Raw genomic sequence first — 19,898 nt, 5'->3', positions numbered from 1 at the left:
GCCCGCCGGGAAGCTAGCTTCGCCCGGGAAAGGCCGCTGGGCCTTTCCAGGACGAAGCACCAGCGTCGCGTGGAACGCGCGCCCGCCGGGAAGCTAGCTCGCTCGGGAAAGGCCGCTGGGCCTTTCCGGGACAAAGCGCCGGCGTCGCGTGGAACGCGCGCCCGCCGGGAAGCTAGCTTCGCCCGGGAAAGGCCGCTGGGCCTTTCCGGGACGAAGCGCCGGCGTCGCATGGAACGCGCGGCCACCGGGAAGCTAGCTTCGCCGAGGAAAGGCTCCTGGGCCTTTCCTCGATGAAGCACCGGGCTGGCGTGGGCGGCAAGCCTCTGCGAGGCTAGGCCAAAAGTCCCCCACCCTCCCCTCTCCAGCCTCGCCTGGCTGGCTAAGCCCTAAGCAGTCTTAAACAGTCTTACCTGTCCTCCTGCCTCTCGGCCTGTCTGCTGCCTGTTGCAGCATCGGAGAGCTGCTGATTCTGCCTGCTGGTAAGTAACCTGGTTTTTTTTCTTTTATTTTTTTAATGTATTTTAAAATAATATTTTATTTATTGTGCATAGAATTTTTTTAAATAATTTTACTTAAAAGTATTGAGTATAGAATATTTTAAAATGGTTTACTTCAATTTATTGTGTATGGATTCTTTTTTAAAATTGTCTCAGACTATTTAAAAAAAGATTCTATCCAAAATAAATTAAAATAAACCATTTTAAAATATTCTGTACTCAATACTTTAAAATGTATTGTGTATAGAATTGTTTTAAATTGTTTTATTGTAATTTATTGTGTATTGAATGTTTTTAATGCTTTCATTTTAAATTATTGTGTGTGGAATAGTTTGAAATGGTTACAGTATAAATTATTGCTGGTGGAATAATGGTTACAGTTGGTACAATACCTTAAAATAGTTATAGTATAAATTATTGCTGGTGGAATACTTAACAATGGTTTTTAAGGATTTTTTATTTATTTATAGACTATCTTTTTTAAATTATTGTTTGGGAACTTTTATGTTTTAATTGTTTATAAAATATATTTACTACAAGAAATGTTATTCCTTGGTAGAATCGCAACAATTAAAATGAATATCTTACCTAGACTGTTATACCTGTTTCAGACTATTCCAATTAAGTTGGGGAAAGGATATTTTGAAGAATTAAATAAAATAGTGTTGAAATTTATATGGCAAGGGAAAAAAGCAAGAATAAAATGTAAATTGTTACAAGATTCCAAATCAAGGGGAGGGTGGGGTTTACCTGATTGGGAGTTATACTATCAGGCAGCTAGTCTGATGTGGATCAAGGAATGGATAATGCTAAGAAATGATAGGCTTTTGAATCTAGAAGGTCATGACTTGCTGTTGGGATGGCATGCATACTTATGGTATAAAGGAACTAAAAAACATGGTTACTTTAGAGACCATTCTATAAGAGAGGCTCTGTTATTAAACTGGCAGAAGGTTAAGAGGTCGCACTACTTGAAAATTCCAGTCTGGATATCAACTATTGAAGCCTTTTCATATCCAATAATATTTAAAAGGGAAGAAGCAGTTAGATATGCTGAATTATTGAATGCAGAGGGTGAACTTAAATCTATACAAGAATTGAAACAAGAAGGTATTGAACTCAATTGGTACTCATATGTGCAAATACATTCTAGATACAATGAAGATCGAAAAAATGAGGGTTTTTATGATAAACTGACTGAATTAGATAAAATTTTAACAGGTAACGATGAAAAATTAATTAAAAAATTTTATGATTATTTATTAGAGGTGAAATTATATGAAGAACAAGTGAAAGGAACTATGTTAGCCTGGGGAAAAAACTTTGGACATGGGATTGATTTAGAAAAATGGCAAAAATTGTGGACTCAAAATTATAAAATGACAATGTCAACTGCATATAAAGAAAATTTGTATAAGATGTTTTATAGGTGGCATTTATCCCCATCGAGAATAGCAAGAATGTCGAAGAATAAGTCTGAAAAATGCTGGAAATGTCAACATACACCGGGCACATATTACCACATGTGGTGGACTTGTCCTGAAGCTAAGAGATACTGGACTAAAATACACATGTGGTTGGAGAAAATGATACATAAACATATAGACTTGAAACCAGAACTTTTCTTATTGGGAATAATACCAGAAACATACAATAAAGACTTGAAATATTTGATCATAAATGTCTTAACAGCTGCTAGAATTGTATTTGCTAAATACTGGAAAAATGAGAAAGTACCAACAGAGGAGGAAATTGTTCGGAAGATAATGAACTGTGCAGAAATGAGTAAACTTACATTTGAAATTAGAGAATTAGAGGATGAGCAATTTTATAAAGTATGGGACTTGTTTTATCAATGGTTGGATAAAAAAACTTGGAAGTGAATCTTTTCTTTTTCTTTACCCTATCTTATATGTAATAATAATAGAAAGTTATACTTAATGTTTTGAAAAAATCTCTCTCTTTTTTCTTTCTTTTTTTTTTTCTCTTTCTATACATATTAAGCCTTTATTATGAAATAGACCATTTACTTATACGAGATAAGAATAATAATGTATTTAATATATAAGAGTGAGATGATTTAAATTGTTAGGTATGATTATGGCTGGTGACTATTTTATAATATAAAATGGAATAATGATGATGTAATGAACAATGGATGTGAATATAGATTAAAATATTTAATGACTACATGGATTGACAAATAATAATGGGAAATTAAATTTGGAGTTGAGGATGATTGGAAACTTTAAGATTAATGGAAAATAGAAATGTCTTATATGAAGTAATGAGTTTCTTTTTTTCTTTGACTTAATCTCCACTTTTATCTTTGAGAGAATGGTGATACAATTTTATAAAGACCTATTGCTACCTAGTACATAATTGTAGAGATAAAGAAATAAGGGTTGTCATAAAAGAAAGAATACTATGGTAACTTGAACATGTAATGCTCAATGAAATATTTAACTATATTTAATGGATAATTAGTGAACGCATCCTTAATTGTAAAAACCATCGCACAAAAACTTGTAACCAAACGACATGCTTGATGAAAATGTGTTTTTTTTTTACTTCCCTGCTCTTGTACCTTATGTGTTGTCTTGTCTTTTTAAAGAAAAATAAATAAACATTTATAAAAAAAAAAGAAATGTTATTCCTTTTTGCAAATGTTTTCTTTGTGGTGCAATATGTTGCTTAAAAGTGTTCAGACCAGGTTTATATATCTCAAAGTGGGTGCTTTTCTATGGGCAGGCCAGGTTTGCCACATTTAATGTGTTTCACCCTGGTTGTTTAGGTAATTCTGAGGTGGTTGCTGGTTCTGTGAGCTTCCTGGCACTGTCCTTTATAATTTCCCACAATGCCTTGATGGTTTTTATTCCAGTGGCTTTGTCTTTCTTGTCCTTAGGGTTAGGGGGGAAAAAACACTGGTTTCATTTGCAGTCTTTGGGGGGGGGGGGGGACAAAAAGGAGAAAGAGGGAGGAGGTGGGGGAAAGTGGGATCCTTGCTGCTTTCTGAGCTTGGTGGGTTTTTTTACAGACATTTCACTACCAAACTAGGTAACATCATCAGTGCTAGATGGGGTTGTGGGGAAAGGAGGAGGAGGAGAAGTCGAAGGACAAAAAGGAAAAAGATAAGGAGGGAGAGGACTGTGGGGTCCTTTGGTGGTTTTTAATTATTTTTAGGGAATTTTTATTTATTTATTGTTTATAGAATGTTTATTACAAGAAATGTTATTCCTTTTTGCAAATGTTTTATTTGTGATGCAATATGTTGCTTTTAAGTGTACAGGTTGGTGTATGGTATGTGTCTCAAGGTGGCTTCTTTTCTATGGGCAGGCCAGGTTGGTGCAAGGCAGCTTTGCCAGATTTTGTGTGTTTCTGTGTGATACCTGGTTGTTTAGGTAATTGTGAGGTGGTTGCTGGTTCTGTGAGCTTCCTGGCACTGTCCTTTATAATTTCCCACAATGCCTTGATGGTTTTTATTCCTGTGGCTTTGTCTTTCCTGTTCTTAGGGTTAGGGAAAAAAACTGGTTTCATCTGCAGTCTTTTGGGGGGGGATTGTTTTTTTTTTGTGTGTGTGTGTGTTTTCCTAGCACTGTCATAGTTTGAGTTTGTGGGTATGTAATGTCCTGCAGTTATCTACACATTAATAATGATCAAGTACTAATAATATTTCCTTATACATTTTAATGACCTTTCCTTTCATAATTGGTGTTTTCTTTCATACTTTTAGATTTCTAATTGCTGTTTCTGTTAGTTAGCAATTGATAAAACAAATTCCACGTGAAAAAGTATTCAAAGCCTTCTTGGTTTTAATTGTCAATTTATTCATTCTTGCACATTCTAATATTTATTCATTTTCATATCTTTGTTTTTTCCACTGTTGTGCAAACACAATTCCAACAGCTGTTAACATGTGTAAAATTAAATATGTATTTATTCCCTTTGAAATACAAGTAGTAAGTAGTAAGCTACTTACCTTCTGTAAGTAGCTCTTTTATTGTTTTGTGTACTTATTTTAATCTTATTTAAGTAGTAAGTGCACAAAATAATAAATTTCCTTTTTTATATTTTCTTTTTGTAGATCATTCATTGGGGCAAAAAATTCAGTGACATTGTCTTGGCCACTCCCATCCGGTCACATGACTGCCAAGCCACTCCCACCCGGTCACATGGCCGGCAAGCCACTCCCACCCGGTCACATGGCCGGCAAGCCACTCCCACCAGGTCACATGGCTGGCAAGCCACTCCCACAAAGGAGGCCACACCCACAGAGTAGGTTCCAAAAAATTTTGAAACCCACCACTGCCTCAGATGGTGGTGCATCTCCCACCGAGCATCCCCACAGTTGTTTATCATGGCATAGTGCTGCCAGATGTGCTAAAGTCATGGAGCTTGCCTAGTTCTGGGTGATAATTCAAAATCCTCTGTTTGTTACCTAAAAGCAAACGATTATGTCCTTGGATCAAAATAAATAAATGACTTACTCTTTGGTACACATAGTTAAAGTGTATTAAGTTCTTGCATTCAAACAATTTGACATAAAGAAATGTTTTCTTTCTCCTGGAAAATGACCGTTCATTCATTCATTCATTCATTCATTCATTCATTCATTCATTCATTCATTCATGTTGCTTACAGAAATAGAATCATAGGACTGGAAGAACCCATTGTGTTCAGTACTATAATACAAATTGTTTGTTTAAATTCATCCATCACCCAACTCTGGTGGATTCTGGAGTTCACACTTTCTTGACAGATGGCTATGGGATGTGTGCATAAACATACCTAGAAAAGAGGAAATGATTATTTTTAGAAACTTTTTTGGGGACCTTCAACTAGAATCTTCTTCCTGTAGACAAATGTGGGTGTGGATGTGTATAAAGTTATTTGAATCCAAAGCTCATCAACCCAGTTGACATAAATAGTAATTACATTTGAATGGGAGCTTTGCTTCATCTATGAAAGGCCATGGATTATCCATCATTGCTTTGAAAAGGTTTTATCCCAATTTGACTCTTAAAGCAAAGATCATGTCTGCTCAAAGTTACTGTTTCTTCACCACAAAATTAATTTGTGTTTAACATTGTGATTCAAACCTGTTTGTAACTAATCATTTCAAAACTTTGGGAGGCTGTTGGGTGCCCATGGCAGATTGATATCACTAGTAGGCATTCTTGGATACCTGCTAGCCAGGTATTTGCATGGAGAATATTGGAGGCCTTCCAATATTCTATGCAGGGCTTCAAGGGCTGGATAAATATCTATCTCCAAAATCCAATAAAGACATGTTGAGACTCTTTTAAGCAATTTCCTTTATTGTTACTCACCTATAGGCAACAATCTTGCCCAACTAAACTGATTACTTGCACCATAAAACATATACCCTGGGAACTATTAGGGAGGAAGCATCTTCACTCTCCCTTTCCCACACAAACTATCTAAACTGTGCTGTCTCTTGGACCTCTGGAATGCCCTCCTGAGAATCCAGACAACATTCCATCACAATTTTAATTTCCCGTATTGTCCAATGTGTCCACACAGCAGTTTTAAATTGCCCAACTCCTGTGCATAAAGTACCTAAGGATGAAGACAGCGTAAGAAACTCCCGTTCAGAATTTAATCCCCCTTCTCTACTTCAGCTGTAGTGAAAGTCTGAGGACTGTATCTGCCTGATTGCTGGATTTATTTATTTTATTTATTTATTTTTCAAAATTTATAGACCGCCCCCTCTCCCTGAAGGGACTCGGGGCGGTGTACAGGCATCTCATTAAAAACAGGTACAAAAGATAAATACCCTTAAATATATTCCCTTAAAAGCGAATTAAACCTAAATTCAACTGTACAGAATAATAAAAGTTAAAAACAACTAAAAAGCATACCCCTAAAAATTTAAAAACACAGACTTGGGGGACTAAGATTGGTATTAGGCCAGGCCAGGTAAATTGAACAGGTGGGTTTTAAGCTTCTTACGGAAGGAGGTCGGTGGTAGTTCTGACATCCGGGGGGAGGTCATTCAAGAGGGTCGGGCCCATCACAGAGAAGGCCCTACTCCTGGGCGTCGCCCGCTGGCATTGCCTAGTGGACGGCACCCGGAGGAGTCCCTCCCTGTGAGAGCGAATCGGCCGAAGGGATGTGTGCGGCAGGATACGATCCCGCAAATAGCTAGGTCCTGTGCCATGGAGCGCTTTAAAGATGATAACCAACACCTTGAAACGCACCTGGAAAGCCACAGGATTCCTCTTCCTCTCTGTCCCATGCTGGGAAAGAAAGTACCAATTGCTTTCTTTTACATAGGCATATCTTTCAGGACACATGGTTTCCATTGATACACATTTTGTATGATGCTTTTTCATTGGTTCCCTCTAATACTTTGACATTGTCCCTTCCATAAGTTTATTGGTAAACTGTGAAAATCAAAGTAAAAAGAAAATAGGCATGTTCAGGATTTTCAGACCCTGCCCATCCTTGCCAAAGGACCAACCAGAATAGGACCTACCCCATGGCATTTTCGTCGAGTGAGGAGGTGGCCGTTCTGTCAAATGCTTTATTGTGGCTGATGAAACAAGAAGACATTTGAGGCATGGAGCAAAGGCCTTACATGCCTGGTTACTTTTTAAATACTTTTTACTTGTTTTTTTAAATACTTTGGCCACCTAATGAGAAGAGAAGACTCCTTGCAAAAGACCCTAATGTTGGGAAAGATTGAGGCGGGAAAAGGAGAAGAGGACTGAGATGATTAGATGATTAGATAGTGTAACTGATGCAATGAACATGAATTTAGGCAAACTATAGACAGGGAAAGACAGGGGAGCCCTGGTGTGCTGTAGTCCATGCGATTGTGAAGAACTGCACATCACTTAGCAACTGAACAATAACAACAAAGGTCCTACGCTAGGCAAACATGTTAAGCAAACTATTTACCAAACTGACTGCCAGCCAAAGGAACCTTTTATGTAGAGGGCTTTTCTTCATTTACCGGCCTATTGATTGAAGGAGGTTTAAAGGAGATTATACCAAAAAACCCAAAACGCTACATGCCTTAAATAAAGACAGTTGCATAACCAAGCTGCACCCTGCTCTGTGTGAGGGCTAATTTTTCCCCATATGGATTGACTTGAAAGTCAGCTCTTCTTCTGGGAAAAAAGCCCAGAAATTATTCGGTTGGCCACCAGTGAAGTTCCTCCTCCATCTGGGCTGCTCCTTATTTCTCTTCTGTCAGAAGGTGGAGCTTGGGAGATTATATATATTGAAGGTGCATGGAATAGATCTCTTGCGTTAAGAAGAACCTGCACTTACTGAGGCTTTTCAGCAGGTCAGTATTCAAAGGTTAGAAAATTGAGAAGGAAGTGGGGCAGGGGCAATCCTGTAATCCTTAAAGTTTGTCTTCTTCTTCTTGCTTATTGATCAGCAAAATGTTATTTAGTGTGACTAATAAATCAGGGTGGAAAATGATTGCAAGATTCTTCTCTGAAAGTCCAAAGGAAGTGTTGGTGGGGGGGAGAGAAGGGTTATGTGGAGCTGAAGAAGGGTTTTGTGAGAAATAAAAACTTTCATGGGTTTGTGAGTGTTTGGAAGTCACATGTCCTTCAGGTTAGGTGAACAAACTGTTACTCCCTTAATTCTTTTAGTAGAATTGCACTACTAAATCTATGTTGCAATCCTATGCCTGCTTATCTAGGGACATTGAAGTCAATAGAATTTCTTTTGGAGTAAACATATATTTTATAGTGCTAATATTTACTTGTCACAAGCCCAAAAGATAAGCAGCTATTCCCAGTGGAATAGAAAGGGGGGGGGGGGAATAAATCATGATTTGAAATTTTAGAAAGAAAATGCTTCTCAAGTAGCTATGCTGGATTGGTCTTAAATTGTTGCAGGTGACAAAGTTTTACAACTTTTGGAGGGAGGTGGAAGGAATGACTATATTTTTGTTCTTACAGGGGCAGGTTGTACATACACCTGCTCAAGATAATATGGATTTTTTTAAAAAAAGATGCTGCTATGAAATTGTTTTCTGCTAAAACCAATGTATAAAGGAGCATTTCAAAATGTAGATTCTTCTGCCTGAGGATATCTGTATCCTCATAAGATTTACTTTATATATTTAATGTAGCAGGTGTCAGGTTCCCAAGACAAATAAAGTTATTGCTAAGCAGTTTCCTTTATTGTTCCTCACCTATAGACAGAAATGTTGCCAAATTAAAGCAACTACTGTACTTGCATCATTAATGGGACCCTCTGAGAATTGCTAGGAGGCGTCTTAACACTCACACTTAGATAGTCAAACTATCTAAACTTCATTGTCTCTTATTCCTCGGGAATGCATTCCGTCACTCCTGGGAATCCAGACCACATTCCACCGCACAAGATAACAGTTTAGTAAGATCATGGCTGGAAAACCAAAGCTTCACTACTTCAAAGGAAGAGGGAGAATGGAAACCATAAGGTGGATGTTGGCTGCAGCTGGGATTGAGGTGAGTCCTCAAAGCATCTCTTACTTAATAATGTTTGTTTTGGAATCTATTGCTGCCAATGTGGACAATCTGTTTCTTTCAATTTTGAAGATGAATGTTATTATTTTCAACCCACACATCTACACTTGTAAGACCCCTACATTAGGGGCTGCCCTACCATTAAGTTGTTATTGTTATTATTAAAACAGCTGCCCTAAGCAAATTAGATGTCAGCAGATTTATGATTCAATGTGAAGAAAATAAGAAAATAAGTCCAGATTTGGTCTCTGAGCCTGTCAATGTTTAGGATGAATTTATGATGATCAAACGGAGAACTGTATGCACACACCCCCACAAGAAAATGGGGGAACAAGGGAGATAGACTTTAAATACATTTGGGAAAACAAATTGCATTTTTACTCTCAGGAAGAGCCACTTGAGGGATTTTTTTTACTTCATTGTCAAAGCAACTTGTATGTCTTAAATATTATGAATTAATGTGATGGAGAAACAACAGCTGATTAATTAAGACAAACTATTTCACTATTTTAGATACAAATCTGTAATGGGCAAATAAGCTACAAACATCATGATGAAGACATTATGGATTCCATATATTTCTCCCCTAAAATGTACTAAGTGATTAACTTCCACTAGTTTATCATCATCATGTTTGTGGCTCATTTATTGGGTTCCTAACTCATGTTAAGCTATGCTTCTCTTAGCCATGGCTGGTTTTAGCCACAATTGACTGGGTTGTCACAACTTAACTCAGTGAATCAAGCTCTCCAATTTCCTATTGGAGTAGAGTTCCTTTTTTTTATACCAAATCCCTGCCAGGGATGAGGAACCTGGAAATGAATTTGGCACTTGCAAATCATTTTGGAAGTCATGGAAATATTTTGTCTTTTCCATTTACTAGTTTGAAGAACAATTCATTGAATCAAAAGAAGATCTACAAAAATTAAAAAAGGGTGAGCAAAACATTACTCTGTGTTTGTTTGTTTGTTTGTGTGTGTTTGTGTGTAATATTCAGCAGAATTGTCCTAAGACTTTTGATCTAAATATTAAGCCAGTGACATTCAGAAATATAGGGAAAATATTGAAATTCCGAGCATGCCTTATAACAGAGGTGGGGAACGATGAACTCTTTATGACTTGTGGACTTCAAGCCAGCATGGAATTTTGAGACTTGAAGTCCAAAAGTCATAAAGAGGCCATCGTTCCCCACCTCTGTTATAAGGCATGCTCGGAATTTCAATATTTCCCTATATTTCTGTATGTCACTGGCTTAATATTTAGATCAAAAATCTTAAGACAATTCTGCTGAATATTACACATAAAATGCAGCTCTAGATCATCTGCCATGCTAACATTGTGAAGAACCCTTCCATTAATATGTTCTTTTCCGTTTACCAGATGGATGTCTGCTTTTTGAGCAAGTGCCCATGGTGGAAATTGACGGGATGAAGCTGGTGCAAACGCGAGCAATTCTCAATTACATCACAGGAAAACACAACCTCTATGGGAAGGACCTGAAGGAGAAAGCACTGTAATGTAACATTTTATAACTGTTTCCTACACATCATATGAGGAGGAACAGGCAGTTCCTGGCAAATTATCAGAGCTGGCATATGTTCTGCTGACATATTATGAGTCAGCAAATTTTGGTTCTCAGTCACTTCCAAGTAGGACAGAAACCGTCTACAAAAAGCAATATATCCTCTAAGTTAGAATGAAGTTCATTTAAACAAGATCATTAGAAGTCAGGGCATTCCTTGGCACTATTTAAGCCTAAATCAGCCTAAACTAGGTCAGTGCTCCTTTGTTAGGTTTTATGTATTTATTTGCTTCTAATATCACCTTAAAATAGTTGTTTTCCTCTCTCTCTCTCTCCCTCCGTCCCTTGAGTTGTTCTTCACTGAAAATATGGCTTTTGAGGGTAAATAGCATACCAATATTTTTGTGTCAAGGGATATCCTAGCCCCCCCCCCCCCCCGTTTCCTTTCTTTGTCTGAAAAGGAATCACTTGCTAAGATGCTGAGCTTGTTGATCAGAAAGGTTGGCAGTTCGGCGGTTCGAATACCTAGCGCCGCATAATGGAGTGAGCTCCTGTTACTTGTCCCAGCTTCTGCCAACCTAGCAGTTTGAAAGCACATAAAAATGCAAATAGAAAAATAGGAACCACTTCTGGTGGGAAGGTAACAGCATTCCGTGTGTCTTTGGCATTTAGTCATGCCGGCCACATGACCACAGAGATGTCTTCAGACAGTGCTGGCTTTTCGGTTTTGAAACGGAGATGAGCACCGCCCCTTAGAGTCGGGAATGAATAGCATATATGTGCAAGGGGAACCTTTACCTTTACTTAAAGGAACATCAAAACTTACAGAAAAGGAAGTTTCACCTGGAAAATTCAGGCGAAACACATTGCAAGTACACTTCAGACACAGGTAATCCTTGACTTACAACAATTTGTTTAGTGATGTTTGAAGTTACGACACTAAAAAAAAGTGACTTATAACTGTTTTTTCACACTGATGCAGCATTCCCATGGTCACATGATCAAAATTCAGGCACCTGGCAATGGGCCCGTATTTATGATGGTTGCAGTGTCCCAGAGTCATGGGATCATTTTTTGAGATCTTCTGACAAGCAACGTCAATGGGGGAGCCAGAGTCACTGAACAATCCTGTTACTTTACTTTTATTTAGATTTCTAGACCGCCCCCTCTCCCAAAAGGGACTGTTAATAACTTAACAATTGCAGTGATCCACTTAACAACTGTGGCAAGAAAAGTAAAGTGGAGTAAAGTTCACTTAACAACAGTTTTGCTTAGCAACAGAAATTTTAGTCAATTACAGTAATAAATCGAGGACTACCATGACTGATTTTAAGCTGCCGTATTTTTCAGAGTATAAGGCGCCCCAAGATTTTGAAGAAGTAAATTAAAAAAAAGTTTTTGCACTCTGCAGACCTCCCAAACCCTCTGCATGTCTCATTTTTTGTGAAAAATGGGGCATGCAGAGAATTTGTGAGGCCTGCAAATTGCTCCTGGGAACTGGGGGGGGGGGCAAAAACGAGCAAAAAATGGCCCATTTTTCACTCGTTTTTGGCCTCCCCAGCCCCCAGGAGCACTTGGCAGGCCTCCCAAATCCTCTGCATGTCCATTTTTGGGAAGAGGGGGCAGGGTTTCAGGAGGCCAAAAATGCTGTATTGAGTGTATAAGACACAGCTAGATTTTCACCCTCTTTTGGGGGGGGGGGGAAGGTGCATCATAATTCAAAAAATACAGTACATCCATCCTATTAAGGAATGAATGAACATCATACAGGCTTATTGTCAGTATAATGCAGAAGATCCAATGGATGTGGGGTGTTACGATTACTTGAAACCGAAATACAAAGTTCTATTGATGCTTTTAATTGATGGTTGCATAATTGAAAGGCAGAACTATTTTGTATTGGAAGAATGAACCGCGTCATTCCAACTTCTCTGCATCTGGAATTGAGTGGAGGAAGCTCTGCATTCACAGCTTTCTAGACTCACAGGGAACTTTTTTTTCATTTTCAGAATTGACATGTACTGTGAAGCTACTGTAGATCTCAACGAGGGAATTATGACGCTTTATTTCAAACCAGCCGACACCCAGGCGAAGGAGTTAGAGACAATCCTGGAAAAAGCCTCCACCAGATATTTCCCAGTCTTTGAAAAGGTAAGGAACAAAAGGGATGGATGTTGTGATTTTAGAAACAGAGCACAACCAACAGCAAAACCCTAATATTTCTTTTTCAACTTGGTGTAGACCAGGGGTGTCAAACTCAAGACCTGAGGGCTGGATCCAGTCTGTGGGGTACTTAGATCTGGCCTGTGGGGCTGCCCTGGAAACAGTGAAGGACTGGCCTCATGGTGCTTCTGCCAGCAAAAACAGGCTCCCGAGCTCCATTTTCGGCTGCCATGGCCTCCTGCAACCCTCTTCCAGTAAAAATGGAGCTTGGCAGGAGGCCATGATACCCTGGCCATGCCCAACCTGGCCTCCTGAGGTCAAACACAACCCTGATGAGGCCCTCAATGAAATCGACTATGACACCCTGGTGTAGACCAATTGGAAATGCTGGGAACTCCCCTCGGTGAGAGTACAATTCTGCCAACTTCATATCTTCATTAAATACTCTCCTCTGAAGGCCTGGCAGAAATGACCATTCAGAATAGGAGTTCGTCTGACCATACCATCAGGCAGAAAGGACACTTCTCTCAGCAACAGCTCTGGAATATTATGAAAGACAACACATGGTCAGTGTTGGGTTTTAAATTTACAATTCTATGTGTTTAACTGCCCGGTAGACGGAGAGGCGTCTGTGAAACGTTCTATCAGAATAGTAATGAATACTATTCAACCTATTGTAAGATATCTTTCTCCTGATCAGGAAGGTTTACAATAAGGGTTGGAGCAGGAAGTACAAAATCCTGCATTGTTCCAAAGCATAATTTTGTTCACTATTGAAATACTGTATGTCATATGTCCAATTGCCCACATCATATTACTTCCATGTTATCATCTCCTTTTAACAACCCCATAATCCCTTGTGGAGTCTGGGCAACTGAACGGAGTGTTTACTGGCTGGATGCCCTTCCTGTCACCAATGCTGAGTTATATTCAGCAGATATATTCTCAACGTGCCCAGAGAGATAAATATTTCTAGGATCGAACTCACAGCGAGAGCTCCACTTCTAAGCCACCACTACTCATATCACTTCCATATGCTACAGTGTTTCCCCAAAAATAAGACAGGGTCTTATTTTGTTTTGACCCCTCCCCCACCCAAAATAAGTGCTTGGCCTTATTTTCGGGGAGGTTTTATTATTTTTGAGGTGCAGGAGGCAGCGAGTGTGGTCACCTCATGACTGCTGCTATGTTGCAATATTTTGGGGGAGGGCTTATTTTAGTGCATGCGCTCAAAAGCCCGATTGGGCTTATTATCTGGGGAGGTCTTATTTTCAGAGAATCAGGGTACATGGGAAATCCTTATTTTAAAAAAGAGGTTACTCAATATGACTTCTAAAACCAGCAGGGAAAAACACTGAAAAAGTTCAAACTCTTTTATACAACTTTTATGGCTATAGAATAAGGTTACAATTTGCTTTTCTCCCAGTTTGCTTTTTTTAAAATACACAATGCTTTTGAGTTCCTGGAAGCCATAAAGAATAGTAGAATCTCTCTAAGCTAAGATGAAAAACAAATGAAAAACTGGACCTCACTGGATATTTTCCAAAATTGAAAAGTGGGCTAGTGAGGCGATTCTGCTCCTTCTCTTTGCATAGGGTTGCATTTTAGTTTTTTTTTCTAAAGAAACCCTTGTGATGTGTCTCTTCAAATTAAAGCTCGCTTTGTAAGTTAACATTAAAGGGGAAAAATTCCATTCCCTGTGAAAGGATGGAAACTTCTCCAGTTGGCTAACTTCCAGGACCTTCAAATAGTCCTTTTCAATACTGAATATTTAACTAGGACACAACAAACCTTTATTATGCTCTGTATTATGCTCTGAAGGTGCTCAAGGATCATGGAAAAGAATTCCTTGTGGGAAAACAGCTTAGCAGAGCAGATGTTCAAGTACTTGAAAGCATTTTGATGGTGGAAGAGTTGAAGGCAGACATTCTCTCAGCCTTTCCTCTATTAAAGGTAAGCAACTCCTCTTTGGCAAGCAATAGAAACACGCAGCACAACATTGAATCAAAACCCCATCAGGTCCTGGATCCAAGTTCTCCAGATGGTGATGACAGAAGTGCAAGGCAGTTTGATGTACCATGCATAATAAGCGGTGGTCATTTCAGCTGCCATTCAAAATCAATCTGCCTGTAATAATTATATCCCATAGTTAATTCCCCTGGTATATTGACACACTGATAATGAAAGATAACATGCAGTTATTCTGGTACTAGACTTTAATTCAAATCTGGGTCTTTTTCCCCACAGTTACAGCAGCTACAACAAATTAGTTAATTGCTTTCTAATGGTTCAGCTGAAACATTTGTATGCAATATGCATAAGTATCTACTACTTCACTTACATCATAAGTATACAGCCTGGAAACCAAGATTTAAAGCACCCACAAAACTTTTAGATAACCTTCCCTATAAACACCCTCATAGGTTTGTGACAGAAAACAATAGTGGTTAAATGCACGAGATATAATCATGTTAACTAAATTTACATTTTCATTAAAACCATTGTAAATCTCTGGTGGCTAAGACGCTGAGCTTCTCGATCAGAAAGGCCAGCAGTTCGGCGGTTCGAATCCCTAGCGCTTCGTAACTGCGTGAGCTCCCGTTACTTGTCCCAGCTTCTGCCAACTTCGAAAGCAGTTCGAAAGCATGTAAAAATGCAAGTAGAAAAATAGGGATCACCTTTGGTGGGAAGGTGACAGCATTCTGTGCACCTTCAGCATTTAGTCATGCTGGCCACATGGCCACAGAGACATCTTCGGACAGCGCAGGCTCTTCGGCTTTGAAACAGGGATGAGCACTGCCCCCTAGAGTTGAGAACGACTAGCACATATGTGCGAGGGGAACCTTTACCTTTACTTTAATCTCTGGTCTGCTTCTGTCAATTTTAGAATGTGGCATACGGCTGTAAATAATAATAATATTTGCATGTATCTAATGTACACAAAATCATTAATATATATACATAATTGCTCATGATACATACATTTCAGCATATATGGAATTCTTTTTCTTTATATTATTTACTAATATTTTAATGCATATCTTCAACCTTTATAGGCACAGGCAACATGTAGGAGATAAAACAAATGCAAAAGGCTATTATTAGGCAAATGCACCTAGATTCTCTAGGTGTTATGAACTATAATGTTCATCTTCCTTCAATGTTGACTTGCTGACTACAGCTTTTGGTGTGTAAAGCAAATCTGAGAGCGAGGTGGGTGCAGTGGTTAAAGCATCAGGCTAGAAACTAGGAGATCATGAGTTCTGTCCTGCTTTAGGTACAAAACCAGCATGGTAACCTTGAGCCAGTCACTGTCCCTCAACCCTAAGAAACAGGCAAAGGCAAACCACTTCTGAAAACATCAGCAAAAAACCCCTGCAAATTTTTGTCCAGGAATCAACACTTATTCAAAAACACACAAAGCAAATCTTTTAACCAATTTTATTGTGCATGCCTGCACACATAAACTTTATACATATTGACACATAAACTTCACTTGATTAGTACAATTTGCAACTGGAATCAAATAGCAGAATTAAATGAGCCTTCCAAATACAGCATTTGGGTTATTCAGATGACAAATGTTTACTCTGCAATGTCATTTTTAAAATTAACCTAAAAATTCATTTTTTTTTCCTTTCTAAACTTTTTTTCCCCTTTCCTTTTCTTTTTCAGGCTTTTAAAGGGAGGATAAGTAACATCCCCACAATTAAGAAATTTTTGCAGCCTGGCAGTGCACGAAAACCTCCACTAGATGAGAAAATGGCAGCTGAAGTAATAAAAACTTTTCACTAAATTTTGGCTGGGAATCTGGGGTCATTAACTGGTGTAGATAGAAATGCCGACTTTAGATGGGGCAGTAACTGTACATCAAGTGATTGTAAGGTACTATAACTTTGCAGGCCTGTGTTTCAGGATCAGCCAACATAATTACAGCGGAAAGATCAAGATGTGTAAAGATAAAACTTTGCCATTAAACGAACCTGAAATAAAACATTCTGAAACAATATATATTCGATTATTTAATTGTGGGCACATCCCTTCCGAATCACCCGGTCAATAATATACCTGAATTGACACATTTGACACATTGAACATGAATTTGGGAAACTCTGGGAGACAGTGGAGGATGTGGGGAAGGGGTGAAATCAACTTACCTTACTTAACGTTTTGCAAATGTGAGCATGCACAAGCGTTGGCAGAGCGTCAAAAAAGGGACGTGATGACATATGGGAGTGTGGGCGGAGCCTGCTACCGAGCGCCCCTGCAAAGGTAAGTAGAACACGAAGGGGAAGAATCCCCTGTGCCACACAATTTAGATTAGCTAGAAAGAGAGGAAATCCAACGATTCTAGTTAATATAAATCGTACACCACAGCTGATCGTCGGAAATACCGGGTCACCTGAACCGGTAGCATTTTTTTACTACCTGTTTAGGTGAACCGGTCCAAACCAGTAGCATTTCACACCTGATGTAGGGTCCTGGCATTCTGTGGGGTCACAAAGAGTCAGACATGGCTTAGCAACTGAATAACAATGTGTCTGATCTTCCATTAACACCTTAAGAACATATCAGCCTCCCAGAGCTGCTTGGTAGAAGGATGGGCATTAATTAATATGTTCCTAGTGAGGGTTCCCACCAAATAAGAGGAAATCAGGAACAAAAAGCATGCAGCTCTATAAGGCAGCATGTTTGATTTGGTTGAATATATCAAAAGATTCTGGCCAATTGTGATAAGACCAGTAATACATGACTAACCAAATAGGGGTGTAGTGAAATGTGGAAACCCTATCATTGTGTTTTGTCCATCATAAATATTAGCAATTGCACCTGATTGGGGTTGGGATCCATGTAAGTTTATGTCACAATAATTACAGTCATTTTAAAGAACTATAAAACTTTTTATCCTTTCCAAATGGCAAAATATCATAATTCAGAAACCCCAGTCTGTTCAACCATCACCACTTGAGCTTCTCTTCTTAAAAGAAGATGCTCCAGATACCTGACCGTATAGTCAGAATCCAGAAATGGTTCAATAAAACCCATTAAGATTTTCCTTGGGATGTTTCAGAACTTCAGAGCTTCCAAGAGCCTCACCCAATGTGATTAATCACAAAATAGTGTGAATAATGCACCTAAAATATTGGGCAAACATGTAGCTATCTGTGATAATCTATATACTACTAAAACTCTTGTCATGGCTTTTCACTGGATAAAACAATGTCTTATAGGGCAGCCATTTTTCGAACCAAGCTACCTCAAATGAGCTAACTTACAAAATATGTCCAAAATCTGGGATCCACGATGCCTGAAGAAATGACATGTGGAAAAGTTGTGGCTGCTACAATCAGCTGATCTTCATTGTCAACACTCTGTGACAGTTTCCCAGCCAGTCTCACAATCCCTTGCTCCCTTCCCCCGCCAAAGAGCAGCCACTTGTGTGCCTGCTGGAAAGGGGAAGGGAAGGGGATTTCTGATGCTCCCTGTTGGTTTCCCACACGGAAACTCAATGGGGGGGGGATTCAGAAGTCATTCCTGTTCCCACTGCTTTTCTGCCCTCCTTTGGCCATTGTTTCTCTGTTTAGATAAGGAAATATCTCTATATCACAATGACACAGCAGGGCAAGGTTGTCTAGCAAACTATATAACAAAAAGACACCTTCCACTTAAGCTCCTGGTGACTGTATGGATACTTGACTGCGTTTCATTAGAGCAATTCCTTGCACACTAACAGCAACCAATATATTTGCCATACATTTTTTGCATACATTTACATATAACTTAAATATAAAAGTCATGTGCCCGAGTTCTTAAGAAGAGAGCAGCTTGGACAGCAACCATAGCACATGAAAAGATTGCTTCTGAACAAGATGACAGAACCATCCTTCATTGTGTATCCTGAAGCTAATACCATGTTTAACCACTGCGTGAACTTTTAATATGAAAATTAGTATGACGCACAGTAGAAGCTACAGCTGGAAATGCAGGTGGAGAAAAATGAAGGTGGTCACCGGAAAGGCATTTCTCAACTGATAGATCAGTTTCTCACCGCAAGGTGTTTTGCACCTGCTTGGCACAATAGTTATAAAACTTTACAAACTGGCCCCTTGGCAAGGACATGCCGTGGCAGAACACAGCATACTGCCTAAACCTGTTGTCCATCGCCAGGAGCGCTGCATGTTTACTCCAGTAACTATTTACTTTTAGCAAAGCTTGGCATGTTCACACTAGTTTTCAGGCCCTTTTGGAAATCTCACATGGATATTGCCTGGAGGGCATTTACTCCAGTGTATTGCTAAAGCTAGTATTAATAGCTAATAACTAATAGCGACGGTAATAGCTTTATAGTATAAATAATAATATAAATAAAAATAAAATATAACAATAGCTAATAATAGAATAATATCTAATAGCATTAGCACTTAGACTTATATACTGCTTCATAGTGCTTTACAGCTCGCTCTAAGCGGTTTACAGAGTCAGCATATTGTCCCCAACAAATTTGGGTCCTCATTTTATCCTTCCGAGGTGGAAGTCTGAGTCAACCTTGACCTTGCGGAGATAACTAATAGCTAATAGCTTTATTTATTAAATAAATAAATTTACATAGCCACCCAACTCACACAGTTACCTAGACTGATTTCTAAACAAGCAAACAAAACTAAATCAGATTGGAAATTGCCAGAAATCCAAAGATATAAACTGGCTTGGGGAGCCAAAAAAATTCCGGAGGAAATGAGTTACAGACTATCTTTCTCCTTTTGCTTAGAAAGCTACCTGGATCCAACAGTGGGAATTCAGCTTGGCTCCAAGGTGTTTTTAATCCACTTTTTAAGATTTCCTATCCTGCCTTACATAACACAAGGAGGCAATCTGAGGCAATCCAGTTAGTGAGCAATTGTTCCGCAGTCACTAGCAGTCAACCCAACTTAACAGCACATTGTTGCTCTTCATAGCCACCATTTTATTCTGGGTTACCAGATTGGTAAAAGCGTGGGATTTTTTTAAAAAATACGTTCATTAATGGAAAGCTGCAACCTTGGAGACTGATCTCTTCTTTTCGCCCATTGATTATGGATATACCAAATGGGAAGGAGTGACATACAGGTAGTCCTCGACTCACAACCGCAACTCAACCCAAAATTTATATTTCCAAGCATGACACTTGTTAAGTGAGTTTTACGACCTTTCTTGACATAGTTGTTAAGTGAATCACTGCAG

At 38.9% G+C, this 19,898-nt stretch overlaps 2 protein-coding genes across 2 annotated transcripts in view; one reads left to right on the top strand and one right to left on the bottom strand.

The window, feature by feature from the left end:
• AGPAT5 (1-acylglycerol-3-phosphate O-acyltransferase 5) overlaps window positions 1–19,898 on the bottom strand; it is a 156,504-nt gene that overhangs the window by 61,974 nt on the left and 74,632 nt on the right. The window lies entirely within an intron of this gene.
• Window positions 7,654–16,686, top strand: LOC309385819 (glutathione S-transferase-like). Its single transcript, XM_081940556.1, has 7 exons — window positions 7,654–7,812; window positions 8,849–8,974; window positions 9,876–9,927; window positions 10,373–10,505; window positions 12,524–12,665; window positions 14,499–14,630; window positions 16,353–16,686. Exons 2-7 carry the CDS (start codon window positions 8,888–8,890, stop codon window positions 16,470–16,472), a joined length of 666 nt encoding a protein of 221 aa, XP_081796682.1. The 5' UTR covers window positions 7,654–7,812; window positions 8,849–8,887; the 3' UTR covers window positions 16,473–16,686.

The sequence above is a fragment of the Natrix helvetica genome (assembly GCF_964273705.1).
Source record: "Natrix helvetica genome assembly, chromosome: 2".
NCBI lineage: Eukaryota > Metazoa > Chordata > Lepidosauria > Squamata > Natricidae > Natrix > Natrix helvetica.
This window is presented reverse-complemented; position numbering and strand designations above follow the sequence as displayed.